General features: G+C 37.4%; 1 protein-coding gene and 1 pseudogene across 1 annotated transcript; both read left to right on the top strand.

The window, feature by feature from the left end:
- Positions 1-4,885: 4,885 nt before the first annotated feature.
- Positions 4,886-14,074, top strand: LOC122666990 (fimbrin-2-like). Its single transcript, XM_043863130.1, has 14 exons — positions 4,886-5,066; positions 5,208-5,378; positions 5,561-5,802; positions 5,911-6,082; positions 6,616-6,654; positions 6,864-6,932; positions 7,046-7,162; positions 8,202-8,413; positions 9,983-10,138; positions 10,244-10,443; positions 10,676-10,833; positions 12,400-12,496; positions 13,446-13,537; positions 13,815-14,074. Exons 1-14 carry the CDS (start codon positions 4,980-4,982, stop codon positions 13,890-13,892), a joined length of 1,890 nt encoding a protein of 629 aa, XP_043719065.1. The 5' UTR covers positions 4,886-4,979; the 3' UTR covers positions 13,893-14,074.
- Positions 14,075-18,131: 4,057 nt separating this feature from the next.
- Positions 18,132-21,272, top strand: LOC122668401 (annotated as a pseudogene).
- The last annotated feature ends 3,155 nt before the right edge of the window (positions 21,273-24,427 follow it).

Below are 24,427 nucleotides of genomic sequence, written 5' to 3'. Positions count from 1 at the left end.
CAATACAGTCTTAGTCTTCGAGCCATGATCTTAAACATTTAAACCCATTATTTATTTATGGGAGCCCAAAACATAGGAGCACGTGAAAGTATCGCCCTGTCCCTCATGAAATCAAAACTCGTATCTATTTTGATGCCCCTATGTGCGTTCTCATTGGCCTTTGTGTTGGTGCAAACGTTACACGACCAGACAACGATCTCTTGCCCTTTATTTAATGTATATTTGTCATCTTCTCAAGTTCAACATTTTGTAGATCCCGGGCATCTCCCACCCCTTTGAAATCTCAGCTCTAAATTGTGATTAATATACTTTAAATTTTGAAAGCATTTGGAATTTGGACTTGTTGAAATTAAGATTGCGTTTATTATCATTTTTATCTAAAAAAGAAGTACTCGGTGTTGAACCATTCTCCTCTCTTCGATTTCATATATTACTTTTGTAAATTTATGCTTCTCTATCTTTTGATTAACTTAACTTTCCTCTTTTCATCCCAAGAAAAAATATAACCTTAATTACCCCTGAACACAAGTCCAGCACTGACAAGCTACTGGGGCTTCTGATTAATTAAGAGGGTCACCATGATTGGTGTGTTTGAAAAGCTCCAGCCCTGCCTAGTCCATAATATGGGACATGTGTGTAGGCCCAGTCTTAGTCCCTAAGGTGCCCAGGCCTAAGTTTGGTTAGGAATTAGCACCCCTTGATTAAACCTAAGATGAAACTTGGGCTGGGCCAGCCCAAGGCTGGATCAGCCTGACCCTGAATTTAGCCCAAATAGCTCGGCCTGATGTAACCCGACATAAGTAAGGGCCATGCTACAATGAGGTCAGCCCAGCTCGGCTTGAGCCCGATTTTGACGATCCATATATCGTCCGATAATGTAAGTTTGCTTTGCGGACAAGGGTAGACTACATGTATTAGGTGGTTTTCATTGTAAATGTTGTTGTGTGGGTGCGTCACAAACATAATTGGGTTTGTAGTTCCAAACACAATGGGTGTTGTGTTGAAATTTGTAAGGGGTTGATGCTCTTGACTGTAGGTGCAGTTAAACTATTGTATTGTGCATCATACTAAGACCGGAATTTGAATCGTAGCTCAAACGATCATTTACACCGTGGATGTAAGCACACTGTCAAACCACGCATTGTTTTGTGTTGTGATGTAATATTTGCTTTCACGTATTAACTTACTAGAAGAGCCAAATCACATGAACTTCAATAAAAGGTGCACTTTTGAAAGGTAGAGTGTTTGTGCTTATATTTGTATATTCACCTTAAAGATGAATATCTTTAGTCCTTTAACTTATTTATCACCCTTCATACCACCCAAAAATAAGTAAATTTGTTTATCACCCCACATAGAAGGATATGTAATGAGCATGTTTCATAGTGCGCGCGCCATATAAAACTACCCCATAATAGTTTGAGAGTCCCTGTTGAAGTAATCAAAATAGTGAAACTCAAGAAGTGAGGAACTTCTTGTAGTAGACGTAGATAAAGTTGGTCGAACAACTATAAATGCTCATGTCTCTCTTGTTTTGACTTTCTCTTGTATTGTATTTTGTTTGAACTCCAAATTTTGTTTGGGCTTTTACCCCAAAAAAAAAAAAAAAAAAAAAAAATATTCCAATTTACCTTTCTTGGGTTGTCGTTGGATCCAACACATAAAACTCATGCAATTTATTTGATCATTAATGTCACAATTGTTGCTAATTAACCGCTCTGATAGTTAATCTGTAGTACTAAAGTTTTACAGTTCTTCTGCAATTTTTAGTTGAGTTTGGAGCCACTGGGTTCAGTTCAAAAAATATGCATTAAGCTAATAGGTGGGCTTGGGCTTAGAGTAGCCCCAATTGCAGCCCAAGCTTAGAAAAGCCAAATGAGCTATAGGTCTTGTTGTTTGTGTCGTCCTCTTTCCTCCTTTAGAAAAGACCTCATTCTACGGGTCTGGGGAGGGTCATAATGTACGAAGCCTTACTCTCACTTCACGGAAATGCTTTTTTTCAGAGACTCGAACCTGTGACCACTTGGTCACAATGGAGCAACCTTACCTTTGCACCTAGATCCACCCTTTGGAGAAGGGATGAAGAAAGGGGAGAATTTTCCTCAACACACGATGAAGGGATTCCCTACCTTCATTGTCATTGGATGAGCTACTAGGGGCATGAGCAACATCTTACAATAGTGGGACAGGAATAATTATAACCCTAGTTTTCTTCACCATGGGTGAAGGAAAACTTTCTCCATGAAGAAAACTTTAAACAACTCTTGAAAAATTTTTAGTGACATTTTTTTCCTGCTTCAATGTGTTTCCTCGTCTACTTAGGCTATGTTTGGATGTCAAGAAAAGAAAAATATCTCCAAACACATCTTGAACTTCAACTGGATCTCAAATATATTGAGCCTTTGGTCATACTCAGCTCATCAAAAACTCAGGTCTAGGTAGATCAAAATCAGACCAGCCCAACTCATTGTACTGCTAAAGGTGATTAGAGCATTAGAGTTTCATCTGAAGGCATTTGATATTGCAGATAGACGGCCAAGATCGAACCTTTTGTTTTTTCTCTACGCAAATTGGGGTATTGTTACCAACAGTTGCCTAGTGCAGTTGGTGAGCCTGGTGCGCTTCATGCCCATGCTCACCAGGAGGTCTCGAGTTTGAGTCTCCTGGCTGGTACCTTCCCCTCCCTATTCCCCCCCTAAAAAAGTAAATTATATATAAAAGCTCCCAATTCCAAAAATAAAAAATTGGGGTATTGTTGTGTGTTAGGGCATATGACAAAAAGAATTTATCACACACCATTTGTCATTAATTTGGTAGACATTAGCAGGTCCATATGTTTATCGAAGAGACCCAAACCCGTTTCATAATTGAGTTTCAACCCAAAGAAACAAGGGACGATGCTCATAGATGAAAAATTATAGGACTGAATTTTCCTCCATCCACGGTGAATATGATCCCATTCATCGGCGAGGCGGGAGAGGGAGGATGGAGAAGGCATTAGGAGGTTATTTTGGGAAAATTATGTATATACCACCTAAATTTCACAACACAGAATCCATTCATGGAGGAGATCTTTTCCATATGCTAAAACAACATCAACATTTTTTATGGCAACTCACGAGTCACAACATTATCAGTTCCTCTTGTTAATGATGTTGATGCTAAAATAGCCTTTTTAAGGCACAAAGACCGCCAGGAATGCTGGGGATCCCCAATTATTTTACGAGAAATTGGTAGTCTCAAGCCTCAACTCTCAACCCCTATTCCGACCAACCAACCAATCAAATAACCTTGGATTTGGGCACACCCCTCCTTTGTTTAGCCTTTACGTCGACCCAGTGGCCCCACCGGCACGCTACTTCTTAGTTCTTCCCACTCCAAAGTTTCCCGTCTCCATCTGTCCATCTCCACCACCTACTCCTTTTCTATTTTTCAAACTCCAAGCTTTTTCAATAGTACTTGTCCTTTCCCTCTCTCTATAGCCATCACAATTCAAATAATGGCATTCATATCCCTTATTTTCTTAGGAGATGAAGTGTTTTAATTTTAGTCTTGGGTTTTCTTCTCTATCATGTGCCTAGTGAAGTATGATATTTCACTATTTGTCACATCATAGTATATGAATTAGTTCATGAGATAGAGGATTGAGCGAGCATCTCTTTGATAACATTTCAGCTTAAAAGAGTAGAGGAAGTAGCTAAAAAAACTTACAAAAAAAATATCATTTTGTATTTTATATTTATCTTCATTTGATGGCATTTTGATAGTCTACTAAAACTCTGAATCAAATTTTGACTAATTTTTTTTTACTATTTTGGATCATGGTTTGAGGAATCAGTATTGAATTGATTGGATCGATGGATTCGTACCACTAATACCGATTCTTGGCCGATTGGTAGTCGATATAGGGAACAAGATAAAAAATGTAAAAAAAACAAGATATCTCGGCGACCCGAGTTCTTGAACCATTCCTAGAAAGACCTGTAAGTTTTAATGAAATATGTCATTAATTATTTTTAGGGGATGCAATTAGGAACTTGCATTGTGCTTACTATTGATAAATTAAAAAGAAATGAAAGCATTGCAAAAGATGATGAATACTAATTTCTCATGCCAAACAATGTGGGTACCAAAGACAGCTTCACCTTAAAGTTATGCCCCTGGAAAAGGGCAAAGTTGAGAGGACAAAAGGGCAAAGAGTTGCTTACATGGAAACAAGTAACTTTTTGGTCAAGATGGATACAAATGACTAACTACATTAATGATGTTTAGTCATATCATATCATGTTTACAAATGACTAGACGCACCAAACTTCTCCACAACTTGGATTCTTGGCAAAATTATCTCTTATTAGCATCTAAGATTAGGAACCTGTTTTAGTCTAATGGATGCCAATCTAACAATGTAGGCTGCATTTGGTATGCAATCTTGAAATGCATTCTAGGTTGATTTCATATTCTCGGACCATAAAAATAACTCATCTTGAAATGGACTTAGAACGCATTCCAAGAATGCATATCAAACCTGCTGTAATTTACCTTTAAAAGCAGAAAGATTCCTTCGGGTCTCTAATGATCAGTTTAACAATTTGATATCTTTGTTAAGAACTTAAGCAAATGCATAAATGAATACTTAATTTTATAGTAGTTATGACTTATGAGAGGCAGGGAGAGTACAGTAGGGGAAGTAAGCATACCATCATTACTCACTAATCTTTTCTCATTTTAAATTTTAATTATGTTTCGAATTTTCAAAAATAAACACCTTAATAGTTTCTGACAGATTTCTGCCAGCCTTCTATACAACTCAACACTATCAAAAAAGACTCTCTGTGTCTCACTGAGAAGCACTGTTTACTGAATTTCCTCCTTCCCACATAGAGGGAGAGACTCAGTAAAGACTAGAAAATCAAAACCCACAATTTTTTTCCTTTTGCTTTGAAGACCCAACAATCTTTTTAGCAGAATCACTTGCAGAGATGGCTGGGTATGTGGGAATCCTCGTCTCAGATCAAGGGCTTCAAAACCAGTTTACCCAGGTGGAGCTTCGTAGCTTGAAGACCCATGTGAGTAAAAGAATTCAAACCCTGAACTATAGTTTCTTTCTTTCTTTCTTTCTACATTGTGCTATCATTGGATCTCTGTTGCTTGTTGATGATGATGTTTGTCGCATTTTTGAACCTTCAACAATTGCGATTGTTCTTCAGTTCCTTTCCATCAGGAGTGAACTCGGTCGAGTGACCTTCGGTGACTTGCCTTCGAGGATGTCGAAACTGAAAGTTGTTGGGGACAATCTGACTGAGGAAGAGAGGGCTTCGTTTCTTTTAGAGTCCTACAGGAACATGGACCAGGAGGTCGATTTTGAAGTCTTCCTTCGGGTTAGTTCTTTAAATTGGATCATTGGGTCTATTAGTTTCAAACTGTGAATCCGTAAATGTGCGAAATATCAGTTTTTTTTCCTTTTGCTGCAACTGAGAGAAGTAAACATTTCGGTGTTACTTAAATATCTGAACTTGAATGGGTAGTTTGAGTGAGCAAAATTATGGTAATATGATGGCAGGTTTATCTCAAAATGCAAGCACATGCGAATGCTAGAATGGGCAGTGGCGCTAAAAACTCGTCTGCATTTCTCAAGGCTGCTACAACTACATTGCTTCACACCATCAGTGAATCTGAGAAGGCATCTTATGTTGCACATATTAACAATTATCTTGGACAAGACGAGTTCTTGAAGAGATACCTTCCCATAGATCCTTCTACTAATGATCTCTTTGAGATTGCAAAGGATGGTGTTCTTTTATGGTGATCCACTGTTAAACTCTTTATGTTGTGTTGCATTTGGAATTTGGAGATGATTCTTTTTTCCATGGACTTAGTTTAGTAAAATTGAATGGGTGTGCTTTGATGCAGTAAGCTTATCAATGTGGCAGTCCCAGGGACTATTGATGAACGAGCCATTAATACTAAGATTTTACTCAATCCGTGGGAAAGGAATGAGAACCATACACTATGCCTCAACTCTGCTAAGGCCATTGGTTGTACGGTAGTTAATATTGGGACACAGGACTTCATTGAAGGAAGGGTAAATGCACGCTTTCTCTCTTGTAATTTTTTTTGAAATGGGTTGAACATATTTTTTAAATGTATTTAATTAATTTATTTTTTTCAATGTATTTTTTAATAATCCTCCTACATTAGTAATAACCTTAGCTGAATTTGTTTTGCATTGTATATGATGGAGCTATTTTTATTTCTTAACAACTTTATCTCCTAGTTCAAATTTACATTGTCATGTTCAAATAATATTAATGATTTCAGTGCATTTATGTGGGTACTCTACTGATGGCTACAAATATAGTGAGTTCAGATACATTATACTTCTGACTCCTGACTTCCATTATTAAATTGATTTTGGTGGGAACTATTATTTCTTTTTATTCTTCTCCAACATTGCTTCTCAATACAAAATTGAGGTTCTATTCAGAAATTTTATTTGAACATTTTGAGTTGTCTAAATTTCAACCATTTTCTCTGCACATTTAGTGTTTGTAGTTCTTTATCTACTGCTCCTAGTTATCTGTAAAAAACTAATTTCCTATTCTGCTTTACTTCCAGCGTCATCTTGTGCTTGGGTTAATTTCTCAAATTATTAAGGTACAGTGTGCTGATCAACTACAAAGCAATCATTTTGATGCATGCGCAATTTTAGTTTGTAGAGTTCCTGGCTAGAAATCTAAACTATGATATTTGCACTGAAATCTTTTTTTTTTTGGAGTTTGGAGGCATGAAGTTTAAACAAACACATAAAACTTCACTTCACATATATGTTGCATTGTGAGTGACCCTTACTGTTTTGATCTTAGATACAACTACTGGCGGACCTCAATTTGAAGAAAACACCCCAGTTGGTGGAGCTGGTTGATGATAGTAAGGTGAGTTGTCATTTCTTTTGAAGAATTCTAGTCTTCCTTCACTTGTAACTGTTGTAAATTATATGTTATGTTCTCTCTTATACGAGTTGTATTTTTGTATCGATAATCAACAGGATATGGAGGAGCTGATGAGTCTAGCACCAGAGAAGATTCTACTCAGGTGGATGAACTTTCAGCTGAAGAAAGGAGGCTACAAGAAAACGGTTACAAACTTCTCTTCTGATGTCAAGGTACTTGAGCTGACTCAATGAAGAAATAAAATTTCCCCCTCTTGTTTCCACTTCTACACTATAAAAAGAGCGTCCCAGTACAAGAGGCTCTCGTTACTGCAGGGTCTGGGAGCGGCAAATGTGCACATCCTTACCCTCGCTTCGCGGAGAGGCTGTTTCCAAGTTTTGAACCCGCAACCTAATGGTTGCAATAACACAACTTAACCATTGTGCCAAGGCTCACCCACTTCTATTTCTACTCTATATCAGTCTTTTTTTCTACACCTTCATAGGCAGCTTTAAAACTATTATAATTTCTTGTTGTTTAGCATTATTAATGATCATTGTTTTTCCTACACCTTCACAAGCAGCAATAGAAGGAAATGGGATTCTATTGCAGATTTGAAACTAGTATAATTTTATATTGTTTTATTAACAACAACAAATGATGCTATCACTTATGAGTGAATGACAGCTATGTTTGACAATAAAGAGAGGAACAGGTTTACAAAGCTGTACTTATGATACCTGGATACTTCAGCATGATACTAATATGGAAACCTGTTAAAGTGTATCATGGGTGTTACGATATTATGGTGTATGGTGTTCCCTGGGATAGTGTTTGAGTATAGCTAGATTAGTTGTTTAGTTGTTATATATTTCCTTTCTAGTTATTTCTCTTTATTGTAATTAGACTTAGACTCTTAGTAGGATTCCTAAGAGTTGCTGACATACTTAACTTAATGTTATATAAGGAAGGGCCTAGACCATGTATGGGTTATTCTATTCCCATTGTGCTCTAGTTTCCTCTCTATTTATACATTCAGAAACAGTTCTGCTTGAGAATTTGAATGCAACTTGCTTTGTAATACAGAACATCATTTATCTACTATGTAGCTTCTGTAGTTTTGTGATAATGTTGTTAATCTTTTCTTATCTATATTTTCCAATATCATTTTATCCTTTGATTCAGAGTGAGGTGCTATTGATAAACTTTTGTCATGTGAAAATTTATGTATCTAGTGGAAAATTTTGAGCTTACAAAGTTCTGCCTCTACAGGATGGAGAGGCTTATGCATGCCTACTAAATGTTCTGGCGCCAGAGCACAGTAATCCATCTACATTGTCTGTGAAAGATCCCTTACAAAAGGCAAAATTAGTCCTTGAACATGCAGATAGAATGGGTTGCAAGAGATACCTAACCCCAAAAGACATTGTGGATGGTTCTCCAAATCTTAACCTAGCTTTTGTTGCACATATTTTTCAGCTCAGGTGAGGGGGATGATGGCCCATTCTGGAGCATTTGTTTTCTTTAAATTGATTGGTGATTACATGGAACAGATGAACAGTTAACCTCATCAACCAACATTGAGCATAAGCACATAAGTAGATCAGTTAACATGCTAGTATCCATTTGCATCTCCAAACTGCTGATATATATATGTTTCAGTTGCAGTATGTTGTGTCTTGCATAACTTGGAGAAAATGCTTGGCGAAAAACAAAAAAAGGAAAAGAAAAAGAATCCCATTTATACAGATGCGTACTCTTACGAATAAAGATAGTCAGGCATTGAACTACTGACCAAAAGTTCATAAAGTAATATACATACTATTCAGAATCGGAGTACACAATTATGCATTGTAGGATTAGATGATTAGAGAAGATCACCCAAATTGTACCTAAGCATTTTATGTGGCTGGCTTGTAAACTGTTTCTACCACCATAGGTCTATACTGCCTTCCAGTTGCTTGTGATTATTAATTTCTTAATGCTGCCTTGTTCTATATCTTCCCAAAATATAAAACCGTTTTTCCTTTTTCTGACATTTTAAATGCTAAGTCTATTACTCATTTAGCCATTTCTCCATTTGTGTAAATAGAACTTGGGGATTTTCCAACTTCACCGATAATGAGGTGGGAAAAAGTGTTATGAGGGTGATTTTATCAATGCATCACTCATGTATATTAAGTACAACCAGTGTTTTTTCACGGATTATTTGAGCAGATGGTTGGACTTCGATGAGCCTGTTCAGTCCTCCAACTGCCAGGCCTCAATGATCCGTATCATCCCAAGAATGGATGCCCTTTGAAAACCATTGATTGGGGAATAGTCCACCTGATCTACACAATTTGATCTTTATGTCATTGTTTGAACCAAGTGGTTGGACTGTCAGGCCATGGACTGTTGCAGGGTATGCCATTTTTAGAAAAATTATCTAAACCATGCTTTTGGAGAGATCAATTTCTACATCTCAAGGTTGGTCTTTTCAAGCCTTAAATATCAGTATGATTGTGTTTCCTATGTATAAAATGCAACCTTTCTAGTTTCTAGTATATGCAGTCGGTCTCAGAAGAGAATCTTATCAATCAACCTATCAGACAGTTTGTACCATTGGACCAGATGGTTGGACTAGTTGATTTCTGACTACCATGCTAGAACAGTCCAACATCTGATCTGGATTTATAAACAATGCTGAAAACTCCCCTTATCAGTGTATTCACCAAAACACATTATTAATAACTGTGCTCTAACAGTCCATAGTTAATTCAATCAAATTAGCAGCAGATGATCTGCGTTCTTCTGGCCAGGGTTGAATTTTGGCCCCTCTCCTTGTTATATTGTTTTTTTTTATGGACTGGTTAACCATTAAGCCTGTTCTAGAATCTGGTTCCATTTCTTGCATATATATATATATTTTTTTCTTTTTCCTTTTTATGTTGAAAAGAAAATTAATTTCATCTTGTTATTTGGCAAGAGAAACAAAAGAAATTCATTTCTTTTTGGTTGTCTGGCATGCTTGACCATTAAATGTCTCAGGTTTATCAATTTGTTCTTTCTAGGAATGGTCTCTCATCACAGGCAAAGCAAATATCCTACATTGAAACTTCACTAGATGATGTACAAATCTCTAGAGAAGAAACAGCATTTCGCCTTTGGATCAATAGTCTTGGAAATTCGACATACATTGACAATGTATTTGAAGATGTTAGAAATGGGTAAGTCATTAATATTCTGTGTGTTTTGGAGGCAGTATCCTACCTGGGGTATTTTTGCCATGGCTAGCATGATATCTCAATATGTTTCAATATCTTCCTCTGCAGATGGGTACTCTTAGAAGCCCTGGACAAGATGTCACCGGGGATAGTTAATTGGAAGATTGCAACCAAGCCTCCAATTAAAATGCCATTCAGGAAATTAGAAAACTGCAACCAAGTTCTGAGGATTGGGAAAAAACTGAAGTTTTCCCTGGTCAACATTGCTGGAAATGATATTGTGCAAGGGAATAAAAAGCTAATATTAGGTCTGCACATAGATCATAAATCAACCTTTATGTTATCTCTAAGATCTTGTTGGAATTTCTGAACTGTGCTTCCTTTTGTTTCAAAGCTAGATTTCACGATCCCCCTCCCCCTGAAAAGGGCTTCTTTAGGCATGGACTGTTGACATTTGCAAATGCATTGAAGTGTTTGATTTTCATTTTAATTGGAAGAATTCCTTGCTTGTATTCAACACAATGTTATTGTTTTCTGCAGCTTTCTTATGGCAATTAATGCGGTGCAACATCCTCCAACTTCTAAAGAACTTGAGATTCCATTCTCATGAGAAAGAGATCACTGATGCTGATATTCTAGAATGGGCTAACAAAAAAGTTAGGGATGCAGGGAGGCAAAGTCATATGGATAGTTTTAAGGTATTTAAACACTGCTTTCTTTTCACATGTTGTAAGGTCGCTAGACGACGGGACCTTGGGGGGGGGGGGGCTCTATCATGTGTTTGATTCGTCACTAAATCTCGACGGTGGTACTTTTAGTTTTGTTGAGTCTCAAGCAGGTAATGCACACTCAATGCAAATCAGATTCATGCTTCATGTTTGTCTATGCATGATGTTAAGCCTACAGCTTGAGCTGCATATCTGATCCTGAATTGCATAGGTTCTGAGGAAGCATGGGCCATCCAAATTGTTGAGTGACAGTTTGCTTTCTGTAATCTGTATTTTTGTTGTTTATTTTTTTATAGACTAGTAAAATTAGCCATTATAGGGATGTTAAGAAGTTGTTTTCCTGTTGTAATAAACAACTAAATAGTGGGCGAGCCTTGGCGCAATGGTTATGTTGTGCTACTGCAACCTGTTGGTTATGGGTTCAGAACTTGGAAACAGCCTCTTCCACAAAGCAGGGTGTAAGGCTGCATACATTTGCCCCTCCCAGAACCTGCAGTAGCGGGAGCCTTGTGCACTGGGACGCTCTTTCTTTAAGAAGTTGTTTTCCTGTTGCAATAAACTACTAAATACGGCATGCATGCACGTATTGGCCACCCTTAATGGGCTCTGTTACCTAAATCTGTCAAGCTTGTATTTAGTTAGAAGTCAAGTGAAGGGGAATGTTCCAATATAAGTGAGGTGGGAAAAAAGAAACTTTAAGATGGAGTGTTTGGTTGGAAGTGAGGTGAGTGAAAAAGAATTTTCATTCAAAATGCAAGGAAAAAAAATGAGTTATTTCAGGGTCATGGAACAAGAAAAATGCAGCATTGGAGGTGATTTTGCATCACTTTTTGCATTTCAACTAATTAAAGTGAAGTTCATTTTTCCAACTAAAACCCGAACCATTTTATATTTTTAATGTAATGTAATTATTTTTTTGTTTTGCAATTTTCAATTTTCATTCACTTCATGTTCAACCAAACACTGCTCTGTGTTAGAACTTTAGCTTCTTGGATCCCCCGAAACAGTCTCTTGACTATTTTAGGCTTATTTGTACTTCAGAATTTTCCTTATCCTTGGAGAACAATGTGATGGAATAAACAACAATAAAGAAAAGGGTGGGTGTGATGAGAATATATTTAGGAACATCTTTTCTCTGCAATCTTTGGTATTTGGTGTAGTTGACCAGGCTTGGAAATTGATGTTCCTGATCCCTTATTTCAAAGGCATTGTTAAGACGATCTTTAGGTTCTCTTGTGGCCCCTTCAAAAAATTGACAAAACACACTCCAAATTATTATTTAGATGCTCACATGTTCATGAACAATCTTCCTTCAGCTGCTTCACTAATTCTATCTTTAGAGCATGTGCTTGATCCTTTTAAACTAGAATTTCTTGTGCAATTTTACTCCTAATACCTTCCTATATGTGTTGAAATTTTCCTTAAGGTTTGATTATTCTTATCGTTTAAAGAAGATAGTGGTGATACTTCACATTTAATCTTGACCATATAATTGCCTGATGAGAAGATTTGTTTACTATGATTCCATATTTGCAGGATAAAAGATTGTCAGATGGCATTTTTTTCCTTGAATTGCTTAGTGCTGTAGAACCAAGGGTTGTTAATTGGAGTCTTGTTACAAAAGCGGAAAATGGTAAATTTTTGTCCAATTTTCTGATTTTGATTAGTAAAAGGAAACTTCCTCAATGTTTCCAGGAGTTGTGGATGTTTTATCTTCATGATTATCTTCTTGGATTTACTATTATTGGCAAAATCCTGTATTTGAAATGAATCCTGCATTTATCTTAAACATTAACATGAAAAATTCATTATCCTGCTTACTGTTTCCCATCCTAGTGGATGACTCAAGAACATTGGATTTCCATAAGGATAAGGAATTCACAGTTTTTCTCTATTTTTTTTGCATACATCTGGCATTCATCCATGTGGTCCTCTTGGTTGCACTTTCATTTTTAGCAAGGGCAATTAAATGTTGAGCTTTGGTTTCCTATGTGGCCGACCTAGGAAATGCCTCCTATGACACTCAAATATCAGTTGGAGTCCAAATTTTGTGGACGAGTAGATCCCAAGTTACCCTGCTCATATCTCAAATTTCAGACGGAGTTTGCCAAGTGGAAAATAGCGTTTGGAGAATGAGGACTGTGAGAGAGTGCACAGTAGTGGTCTTAGACTCTTCGTGCTAATAGCCTAGTAGGCATGTATGGACATATATGGGAATAAATGCCAATACACAGGAGGGTATTTGATTGAATAAGGCTCTGAAATTTGACATGTGGTAAATCCAGACCATGGCCTCTACCCAACGGTCGGAATAACCACATCACTTAGTCCACATGGCACAATGACAGTGGGCGGTGCAGGTTCCCTTTCCTAAGCGGGTGGCACAAAGAACCTTTTGCTTTTAATATCTTTTTCTGCATATGAATTTGATACTATGAACTGAACCATGTTGAAAACATAACTAGTCCAAGATGTAGACAATGTCTAATGGGCAAGTCCTTCAAGTTGACTATAAAACTAAAATGCATGATTTGTAAATGTTTAGTTGGGAGAAACTGATGCTTTCAATGGACAAAATGCAGATCAGGAGAAAACGATGAATGCCACATATATTATCAGTATTGCAAGGAAGCTTGGATGCTCCATTTTTCTGCTCCCGGAAGATATAACGGAGGTAAATGATGACAATAATGGATGATATTCCATCTTCCCTATTTCTCCCTTTGTAATGTTGAAGAGTACCTTGTCTGCTACCTACCTTACACCTGTACCATGACTTCCTTGCTATGAAGTTTGACCAATCACTCTACTAATGAAATCATAATAGAGATTGACAGAGACTGGACAGGGATTAATTAAAAATTAATAATATTTATTTGTTTTATTATAGCATTTTCTGTTAAACAAATATCTTTGAAACTTAGTTTGTTGGCTTGTTCCGGATCCTATAGGTGAACCAGAAGATGATCCTAACTTTGACAGCAAGCATTATGTATTGGTACTTGAAACAACCTGTTGAAGAGAGATGAAGACTTTCAGATAATGAAAATGGGAGCTCAATGGAGACCCTGTCAAACTCAACCATGGATGACACAGCGTCAGAGACCTCAACAGAATAGAATGGAAATCGATAACTAGGTGATCCCTGTTGAAATTAAACCATATATTGAAGAAAGTTTGTTATCCTTTTGAGCTTAGTGGATTTTTCTTTCTTTAATTTTGAGCCTATGCCATGTAGTACTTGGATGGAATAATCATGAAGCTGTTACTCATTTTATCCTGGAGTTGTAGATTATTCTTTCTTCCTTTTGGTAGTTGTGTAAGATGTCAACAGATACTATTTTTTAGCCAGAGCAAATGCTTTGTAAATATAAAATTCAAATTCTGTTTTGGTTAATGGGAAAGTTTTCTACACCTCATTGTACAAGCAAGATGAAGCCACCAGAGATTATTTATGGAAACTTATCTGTGGCTATGGCTACATAGACTCACTAGTCCTCCTATGTATTGTCAATGTCAGAATTGTAGATGCAATTCAGAATCACAGTAAACCAATGAAACTCTATCCAAGTGAGCTTCTGAATTCCATTAATTGTGTGATCTATAAACATGGCTGTACACTTCTAGGTGCAAATGAAATATTGGCAGCGAAGTGCCAATAGAGGCTCTCCCAGCCTGTTGGCTAAGTTCCTTGTAAGGGCCGGGGGTGAGAAGAAGTGTTTGACTACTGGTGTATTATTATCAAGGACAAGTACTCCATGGCACCATGGGGCTCTCTCAATGTTGGTTCTCTGGTGACAACAGCACCTTCATAATGGTGTTAATAAATAATGTTTTGGGAATTCAGGTTGAAGAATCCCAAGATGATTCAATTCAAGGCATAACATCAGTTGTGGGCAGAGGCACAGGTACCCTAATGTCTTAGGTAAAATACATGTCATTGTTAAAAATCCTTCATTTCTTGGACCCTAGGGATTTCAGTGAGATCCCCTCTCTACATATTAGCTCAAGGAGAGTGGATAAAGACAGAGCCTTTATGGCCTCGTACAAAAAAGCTGGGATCTTATAAACACCAAGAAATGCCATGTAATTCAAATGGTCTAAATTGTGAGAGGTCAAGGTAATTCCACATCTCTCTTTTTTTGCTTATAAATGTGCTTGGAGGGGTATTCGGTATTCCTGTGAGAAGTGTGTACTCTAATAATATTATTCATAAGGTATGCCTTCTATTTGTCTTATGGGAAAAGGTTCTCTGAGCCACTGGGGTAGGGTATGCTAGCATCTTTCTCCTACTGACATAAAATGACCTTGCTGGCCTCCTATGGGTTGTATCTTTTTGCCGCAATCCCGTTTGCTCAGAGAACCCTCTCCCTTGTCTTATATATGACAATACTACTGAACCTATTGAGCATATTCTTTTTCATTATCCTTATGCCAAGGCAACTTATTTTTTTTTTTTCTCATATTTAAGGCTGAGAATTGAAATGTTTAGAGAACTCTATGTCTCTATCGATGGATGGTAGAAGTGGTGGTGGGTAAAACCATTGGATAGTGTAATTTTGAGAAAAATGGGTTTTGGGGAATTTAGAACTATCTTTGGATTTTTTGTTTTCTCTAGAGTTTTGGATGTTCCGAGGTGTCTTTGAAATGGGAGTGAAAGGCCCTATTTATAGGAATGCAAGGCACATGGACAATTTGAGGATTACTAAAAAGGTGGCGCTACCAAGTCTGGTGATGCCACCAAAGGCTTGCCACGTCTAGAAAATATTACTTTATTGTCTGAACTTCGGATAACAATTCGAGAATTTTGACCACCATATTTTGATGAGTCATATATTATCGAAAATCTTTTTCAAATTATACTATCCAATGGTGAAGAGATCAACCACCAATTTGATTAGGAACATAGTCAAAACCGACCTCAAAGTGAGGAGCTTACTTCCACAAGTAAATATTTGATGAAATAAAGGTCAGATTGAATTGTTTTTGCACCCATAACTAGATTCGGCCTTAAAATGACAAAAGAGAGCTATATATCTTGATAGATTCAGTCAATTTTGATAATGTTTGGGCATCCAAGTCATCCTAGGGGAAAAACGCTTATTTTTTTCCAATATGATCTTTGAGAGCAATGTTGGGCTCAAATCATCATGATCCAGAGGGTTCATTGGAGTGACAAAATTTCAATGTCTGCACCACCAGAGTGTTGTCACCACTGCTAGAGTATCGCCATCGTTATTGTAAGGCCCCATCTATCATACGCTTTTGAAACTTTCGCTGCCAAAGTGCCACGTAAGAGCGCATAGATTACCCAACAAACTCGGTCCATTTAAGAAGTCGGTCAATGATAGCAAGAATGGCATATATTTCACACTCTTGGTCCTAATAACCATACCCTAAAGAAAAAGAGCGAGAGAGAGAGAGAGAGTACCATGATAATAAGTGGAGATATATACATGCATATTCCAAAAAAAAAACACAGAGAATACCCACAAGCCTAGACCTTGAATCATGAGTGTGAAATAATGAAATACAATAAGGGGCAGATATGTTATCTCCTCATAGGAAGGTGTTAGCATACGCTATGCAGCCTAATAACGTTTTTCCTTGAATTATTTTACAAGTTATTTCAAAACATGCCATAGAGCTTGGAAATTTTTTTTTTATTATTTTTTCAATCTTGATCACATTTCTCTTTCTTGATATTCTCTCGATCATCACGGGAAGTGGAGTTTTTTTTTTTTTTTTTTTTTTTTTGAGCATCTTTTTTATTCACAGGTAAGCATCGCATCGTGAATCCAATGCACATGAGATATATATATATATATATATAGGATAGGATGGCCATGGTCTGGTAAACCTTCACCAAGGAAAACTTTCTTCTATATTTTTCATTACATTTCATTAAGAACCGACAATTATTTTAATTAATTGGACTAAAATGTTTCCAAGTATAGGGTATGTAACGTATTCTCTTCTTAGTAGGTGCATATAAATATAATAGGTAGACGGAAAGGTAACACAACTCCATGACGAGCCCTCTACACCGTTGATGGTGACAATAAGAGTGCTCTTGGGATGAACGATTGGGCCAGAGACCATGGAAAATCCATAATAAAGAGCGTTGTAATCTGATGTAATTACTAATATTAATTATCTTTTTTTTTGACTGACTAATTGGTTCAACATCCACGTGGCAAATTTCTATCCTCTTTACTTCTAATAGAGAATATGGTTTATATTCCATTTATCACTTTATTATTTATTATGTTTACTGCGTTATTCTGTTTATCGATCTATTTTTAATCAATATGCACAATCAACAATTAATTTTCCAACTCATATATAACCAAACAGATTATTAGTTTCGAGCAACCTAGTGCTGCAGAGTTAGTTCCACTTGATGCAATTTGGATCCTCTAGAGCTGCCCGGTAAGAAGGACCCTACTGCAATACACAACAAGGTGATAAATGATCGTTTTAACCCCCACTCGGGCAAGACACTCGGACAGTGGTAAGGTGGTAATGTATTACCTTGCTGTGTCTTGTCAGTAGGATCCCGTCCAGGCAGCTTGAAAGTAGAGGATATTCTCGCATCATATGAGAGAAGTCAACAACTGTACGTGCTGATTTCTTAGTCAAATTTCTTCACTCTTGTCAGAGATCCATTTGTGCATAGACGCTAGAGACTTCCCACTGACTCTTTCCGCTCTAATATGTGATGATGGCAATGGGAAGAAATGTTACAGAATTTAAATCCCTTGTATTCGGATTTGTTTGACTAGTGTTTGAATGTTATGGAATTGATGTTAGCTATAAAAATAGACATTGACCCTGTCTTATAGCACCCAAAAAAAAAAAAATAAATAAATAAATAAAATAAAAAATAAAAAAAAAGAAAAAAAAGAAGAAAAGAAAAGAAAAGAAAGAAAGAAGAAGAAAGGGAAGATAAAGGGTACAACTGCGGAATACAAACCTAATAACCCAAACCCAGTACGTACTTGGTTTGGTTAATTTAGATTTTTTACATTATCATTAATTGTGAATCTAATCCTAGACTGGAACGTTGAACGGAACCAATTACTCTGACTTTGACCCATTTGAGAAGGTCAAGGTGTTGCCGTTATGATGAGACCCCTAAGTTGTAGAAAGAAAGATCTAGCTAGGAAGGAGACGATAATTGTGTAAGTTGTAATATGGTGTAAATAGTAATTAATAATAAGATTAAGATAATTAATAAAATATGACATCATAATTACAGCTAACAAATGGAACTTCAGAGGAAGAGAATTGAAGTCGAGGTGTAATTCTGTTTTGGCAACATATATATATATATGTGTCAGGTCAAGTGATTAATCCTTCACAGAGACAAATTAATTAAGCTTTTGCCTTGTTTCTTCTTTTTACTAGCTTAGCTAGAGAAGTAGAAGAAGAAAAACAAAAACTATAAGAAGAAGAAGGGAGAACCTTTGCTCGCCCAACCCAGAGGGCTTGGAAGGTCAGATCCCATTTAATTTGTATCTCGTTCTGGGTCTTGATTAATTATTTGCTTTGAAGTTGATTGATCAAGATGATTAACACCGAATTCATTCGAACTATTGTCGGCATCATCGGTACGAGTTTACAAAATTAAAAACCTCTAAATTAATATGCTTATTTATTTATTTCAATCTTCTGTTTATCTTAATCGTCTTATAACACTTGGTTTGATACTTTCTTTATAGGATGTGTCTTTTCTTTCTTCTTATTTGCCTCCTCTGCGTAAGTTATCTGTTCCATCCGTTTCTTATTTATTTTTTTAAGTATTCTATTATATATATGGGAAGTAGTTTTTTATACGAGAGTGTGGCCTACACGAACACTCCTATGTGTCTATCTCTCTCCTCCTTAAATCAAGGGGCCAAAGGTGTCTGGAAAGTGTTGTTGATGTTGGGGTTGGGGTTGTAATGCAGGCCTACCATTGCGAAAATATGGAAGAAAAATGCAGTTGAGGAATTCTCTCCAATGCCATACATTGCAACTATAATGAATTGTTTACTGTGGATTTTCTATGGTCTTCCGATGGTCCATCCCAAGAACACTCTTGTTGTCACAATCAACGGTGTAGGGCTTGTCATGGAGTTATGTTATATTTTCGTCTACCTATGGTATGCGCCTACTAAGAAGAGAGTACGTTACATACCCTAAACTTTCAACATTCAACTCCAATTAAAAATGGTTGGATAGGCGAAAGGCGAGGGATGGGCTTAGGGATGTAAATGAATAGTCAAAATCCGTTTTCGTATTCGCGTCCGTATTCATTTAGCACTATCCTAATCCATCCAAAAGCTAAACGGATACGAATACAAATAGGCTATAGCTATCCGAAAAGCTATATTTAAATGTAAATGGATAAAATATCCGATTCGTATCCATGTCTGTATCCGTTTAGTACTATCCGAATCCGTCCGAAAGCTAATCAGATGCGGATGCGGATATAGCACTATCCAAGTTGAATCCGATCCATTTACATCCCTAGTCACAGGCTTCTTGAAAGGGTTCTCTCGCACTTAATGGAAGAATGTCTCAAACGACAAGCTTCGCGGATTTTTATCCTGTAAGGTTCCCTCACCCATACGGTTGTGAGGTTCTCTTTAGGGATGTCCGACATGTGTCAGAAAGAAATCCAACGACTTGCTTGTCATGACATGTTTAAATTGGTAGTTTCCATTGAACATGTGAGTCTCTCTCTCCTCTCTCCACTCTTTCCTCAAAACCACTCTCTCTTCTCTCTCCTCTCTCCACGTTTGAGAAACTTAATGAAACAGGTCTCCTCTCTCACGTCTCCTCTCTCTCCTCTCTCTCCTCTCTCTTGTCACTCTCCTCTCTCACGTCTCCTCTCTCTCGTCTCTCTGGATTTACTCCTCTCTCATGTCTCCTCTCTCGTCTCTCTCTCGTCTCTCTCCTCTCTCTCCCCTTGATTATTCTTCGTCGGGTTTAGGTGTTACAAATCAGTGCGTGAAATTTAATCACGCATTGAGAGTAGTTTAGAGGAAAGAGTGGAGAGAGGAGAGAGAAGAGAGAGTGGTTTTGAGGAAAGAGTGGAGAGAGGAGAGAGAGAGAGAGAGAGAGTCACACGTTCAATGGAAACTTTCAATTTAAACATGTCATGAAAAGCTAGCCGTTGGATTTCTCTCTGACATATGTCGAACATCCCTAAAGAGAACCTCACAACCGTATGGGTGAGGGAACCTTAGAAGAAAAAAATCCCAAGCTTCGCAATGTCTAATCGTTTGCGGTCACTAGTTTTTTTTGTTCACCATACCATCCTATATACCAGTGCATTGGATTCATGATGGTTACCTATGATTGGAAAAAAAAAAAAAAAAAAAATCCCAAGGTCAGTGGCATGCTTTGTAAATAGTTTATAAAATAATTTAAGAGAGAAAAAACGTTGTCAGGTTGCATAGTGTACGTTAGCACCTCTATGTGTCTATTCCTCTCCTACATTCCTATGAGATAACATATCTACCCCCTATTGTATTTTCTTCTAGCTAGCCAAATAAGTCCATAACACAGCCTAGCTAATTTTACAAATTTGCTGGCCTAGCCTAATCAATCCTAATCCTTAGAGTATTATTATTGGGCTAATGTGTTATTTCTTAAATAATCTATTATCTTCATATCTGTTCGATCTGAAATCTTTTGATTGGTTATTGATTATTTGCAGTGGAAGGTGTTTGGGTATCTATTGTTCGAAGTAATCTTCTTGGCTGTGATAGTAACCGTTACACTTTTAGTTTTTCACACCCATGATTCAAGGTCTAGGCTTGTGGGTATTCTCTGTGTGTTTTTTCGGAACATGCATGTATATGTCCCCACTCACTATCTTGGTATGCTCTCTCTCTCTCTCTCTCTATATATATATATATATATATATATTTGTGAGTGTGACCTTCGTTTGTTTATTCCCTAACCATTCTCTCTCTCTCTCTGTCTCTCTCTCTCTCTCTCTCTCTCTCTAGGGTATGGTTATCAAGACCAAGAGTGTGAAATATATGCCATTCTTGTTATCATTGACTAACTTCCTAGGTGGAGTTTGTTGGGTAATCTATGCTCTCCTACGTTTTGATATATACATCTTGGTAATTCCATTTTCCTATTCAACCTTGTTTAGTAGTTTTATGAATTTTGGACCTAATTTCATGAGCAATAAGTTTCTTCCAATGTGGACTTTGGCATTAGTACGTTTTAGTGACTTATCCATTCTAGCTTGCATTTATTTTGAATAGATTGGGAATGGTATTGGAGGAGCTGGTGCCTTGGCTCAACTCATCCTCTACGCAATCTACTACAAATCAACTAAATGGGACGATGACAAGGATGTGCAAAAGCCATCAGAGGTGGAGCTTCATGACTCTACAGTTTGATCTCGATCGATCAAGTTGTTAACTTACTGACCACAGATTTTTCTATTTCTTTCCTGTCTCCCTAATTCTTGACATTGTCCCAAAATGAAGTTTTGAGAAATCAATTAATTTTTCTTTAGGAAAAAGATTGTTGTGTTGCCTTTGTGCAGATTCTTTTATATCTTTCTTACATAAAAATAGTTGGACCGGACATTGACACACTCTTGAGCCCATGTGGACCCTATATGGATGATACCATTTTTCAACCCTTCCTTGTTGCAGTGTGCAGTTCTTACATTATCCATGTAGGAACTCTCTTCATTTTATTTATGGGTTTTTTACAAATCAGTTATAAAAGGGTCTTTAAACTCTCAAATTTTACTCTGGGTCGGAGATTTTGGCTCCGAAAAGTTACTACTTCAATTTTGGAGGTTTGATATTAGGGTTAATCTTCCCCAAATGGTTTAGGGTTTGATTTTTCAGTTTCAAACTCTAAACCATTTGGGGAAGATGAGGGCAATTTGGTTGTTTTATTCTTTAATTTTGGTAGGTTTTTATTAGAATGGCATTTTGATCATTAGATTCCCTGAAACTAACGTCTAACGTCTCAAATTAACGAACTGGACTAAATTGCTACACTGTTTTGAAAATAGGGAAGAATTTGCAATTAGAAAAGTTATAGGAGGCATTTGAATAAATGAGCATTTTCAAGGGAGGCATTTGTAAAAAAATCCTGTATTTATTGGGAGTGGTTTCCTCACAATTTTGGTTGAATAAAGGAATCCTCTTTTGAATCTGACAAAAGGGGCAAAAACTTTTATGACATTTCACCCCCTCACATGACCAATGATATGTGAGAGGATAGGTAATTTCCTTTTTAAGGTGGCGTTGTACAAAACCTTTTCCCTTATCTATATTCCCCACTTAATTTGAACTGGGACAATTCAATTTGGAATAGTGTTTCCCAACTCTGACCTCCAACTTCTTGAGCCATACATATCCTAATTATAGTGGGGGGAGAGGGGTGGATGTAAACAAATTAATCCAAAATCTAGTATTAAACTTGTTGCAAAACCAAAAATGAGGAACAAAGAATTGATTAAAAAAGAGGAAGGTGGGTCCCTTGATAAAATACCAAGTTAATTGGACCTCTATGGGTTGAATACAATTTTGGGCCAAGTTATTTAAGCCCAATTAGAATCTGACTAGACTGGACTTTGCCCTCTTAAGCTTGGGTTGGGTTTGGACTGCTCCCCCCATCTAGCCCAACCCAGCAGATGCCCACCCATAAAATGATTAAAATCCAAACTCCAAACTCTATAAAAAAGAGTATATTTGCTTTGGTCAGAATCGTCACAAAAATATGTGGAGAAAAGGGGTGGTTGTGGTATAAATCCAACATCCCTTTTCTTCTTTTCTTAGCAAACAAACAACAATGTGTGAATGAAAACAAAGAATCCATATTACGTGCACGGCAGGTAGAGAGATTCCCAAAAAAAACAAAAAAATCAAAAGAAAGAGAGAGAGGCTGAATTGGTTAAGACCGTGAAATCACAAGGGTGTTTTAGACATTTGAAGGCATGGTTTTTGGTATCGGACACAGATCGGGCAGTTCATATTAATATTGGCCGATACCGATACTGATACCTGGCCGATACCCGATCCAATCTATGGAAGATTGAAAGCCTATTGGTGGGTGGGGGCATTGTACTAATTTTTTACTCTTTCATCTTTTTCATATAAAAAGAAGTTATAGAGCGATTCTATTCCCTTCTTTTCAGTAGTGTTTGGGCTTTTGTTTCTATTTGTGGTCGAAAAATATTCATGAAATCACCGACAAAGACCTTAGAACTCCCACCTATATCCCACCATCATAAGTAGTAGTATGTGATCATATCCAAAAATGGCAGTCACTATTATGGATCCGGTTTACTGCTTTATGAAAGTAATTAAGACGAGATCAAGGCCATTAATCATGGAGTGGAATGTAAGGAGCCAGTAATCTTTTCTATCATTTTCTCCTCCTTTCTTAATGAGAGAGAGAGAGAGAGAGAGTTTAATGATCGCATGGAGTTTAATTTTATACTTTCACATGGAACTTAATAATCTCCTCCTCCACGTAGGAACTTGATATCTTTCTTGAGAGATTTTCTCCATCCTTAGAAATACATCACGCCTTGATCTAATACCATGTGTTATTGGTGAAGTTTGGTCTCAATTTTAATCTAGAAAGTTATGTTGATTCCTTGGCGAGCTGTTTTGCCTTTGAAATGTGTGTAAACGGCCAAAAAGTGCATACTAAGTCCCCTCCTCCAAAGCCTCTATTCTTTTTTTTTTGTAACCCCAAAGCCCATTGTCTGTGGAAACAGCCTCTTCGCAGGATCCAGATCCTCTACTGCCGAGCAGCCCGGCAGGACCGTGCTGCCCAGACACGGTGTTGCGTTCAATGACCGCCTTACCTCCACTCAGGCAAGGCGTTTGGGCAGGGATAAGGCGGACATTGCGTGCAACACTGTGTCTGGGCAGCACAGTCCTACCGGGCAGCTCAATAGCAAAAGATCCAAACTGCTCTCCACAAATCGGGGAGGGGTTAAGGCTGCGTCTACTATGATCCTCGTCAGACGGTCAGACCCCGCAATGACGGGAGCCTCGTGCACTGGTAACACTAGTTGCTCCGATCGAAACTATTTGGTTAAAGCCCAAGACCAAATCGGCTGAATAGGATAATGGTCTAGTGTTGGGCTTAGACCCATTATTATCCTGGTTTCACGGAACTTACTTGTAGCCCCATGATAAACTAATTGATTGGGACCGACTTCGATAATTGATCGGGACCAACCTTTAATAGACCAATTAGCCTGTTTACTGCTTGATCAACTTATTTATGTCTAGTTTGCATCCCTTTTAAAGTCCAATTAACCGATATAAAGGCTGATTATAGTCCAATTAATTAGATTAACTTGACATGTATAGCCTATGAGGCCCGATTTATGGGTCCTTAAATTAAAGGAATCAATTAGTCCTAATTGAGACCCACAGTTGGGTTCACTGGAGAGAAGTCTAGTGAACCCAACGACCAAGAAGTGCCGAGTGAGCATCCAACGGCTAAGCTAGCTGGATGTGCATTGAGATGCATGCAAGCATACATCCATGCAGCTTGGTGCACATCCAACCAA

The sequence above is a fragment of the Telopea speciosissima genome, chromosome 7, assembly GCF_018873765.1.
Source record: "Telopea speciosissima isolate NSW1024214 ecotype Mountain lineage chromosome 7, Tspe_v1, whole genome shotgun sequence".
NCBI lineage: Eukaryota > Viridiplantae > Streptophyta > Magnoliopsida > Proteales > Proteaceae > Telopea > Telopea speciosissima.
This window is presented reverse-complemented; position numbering and strand designations above follow the sequence as displayed.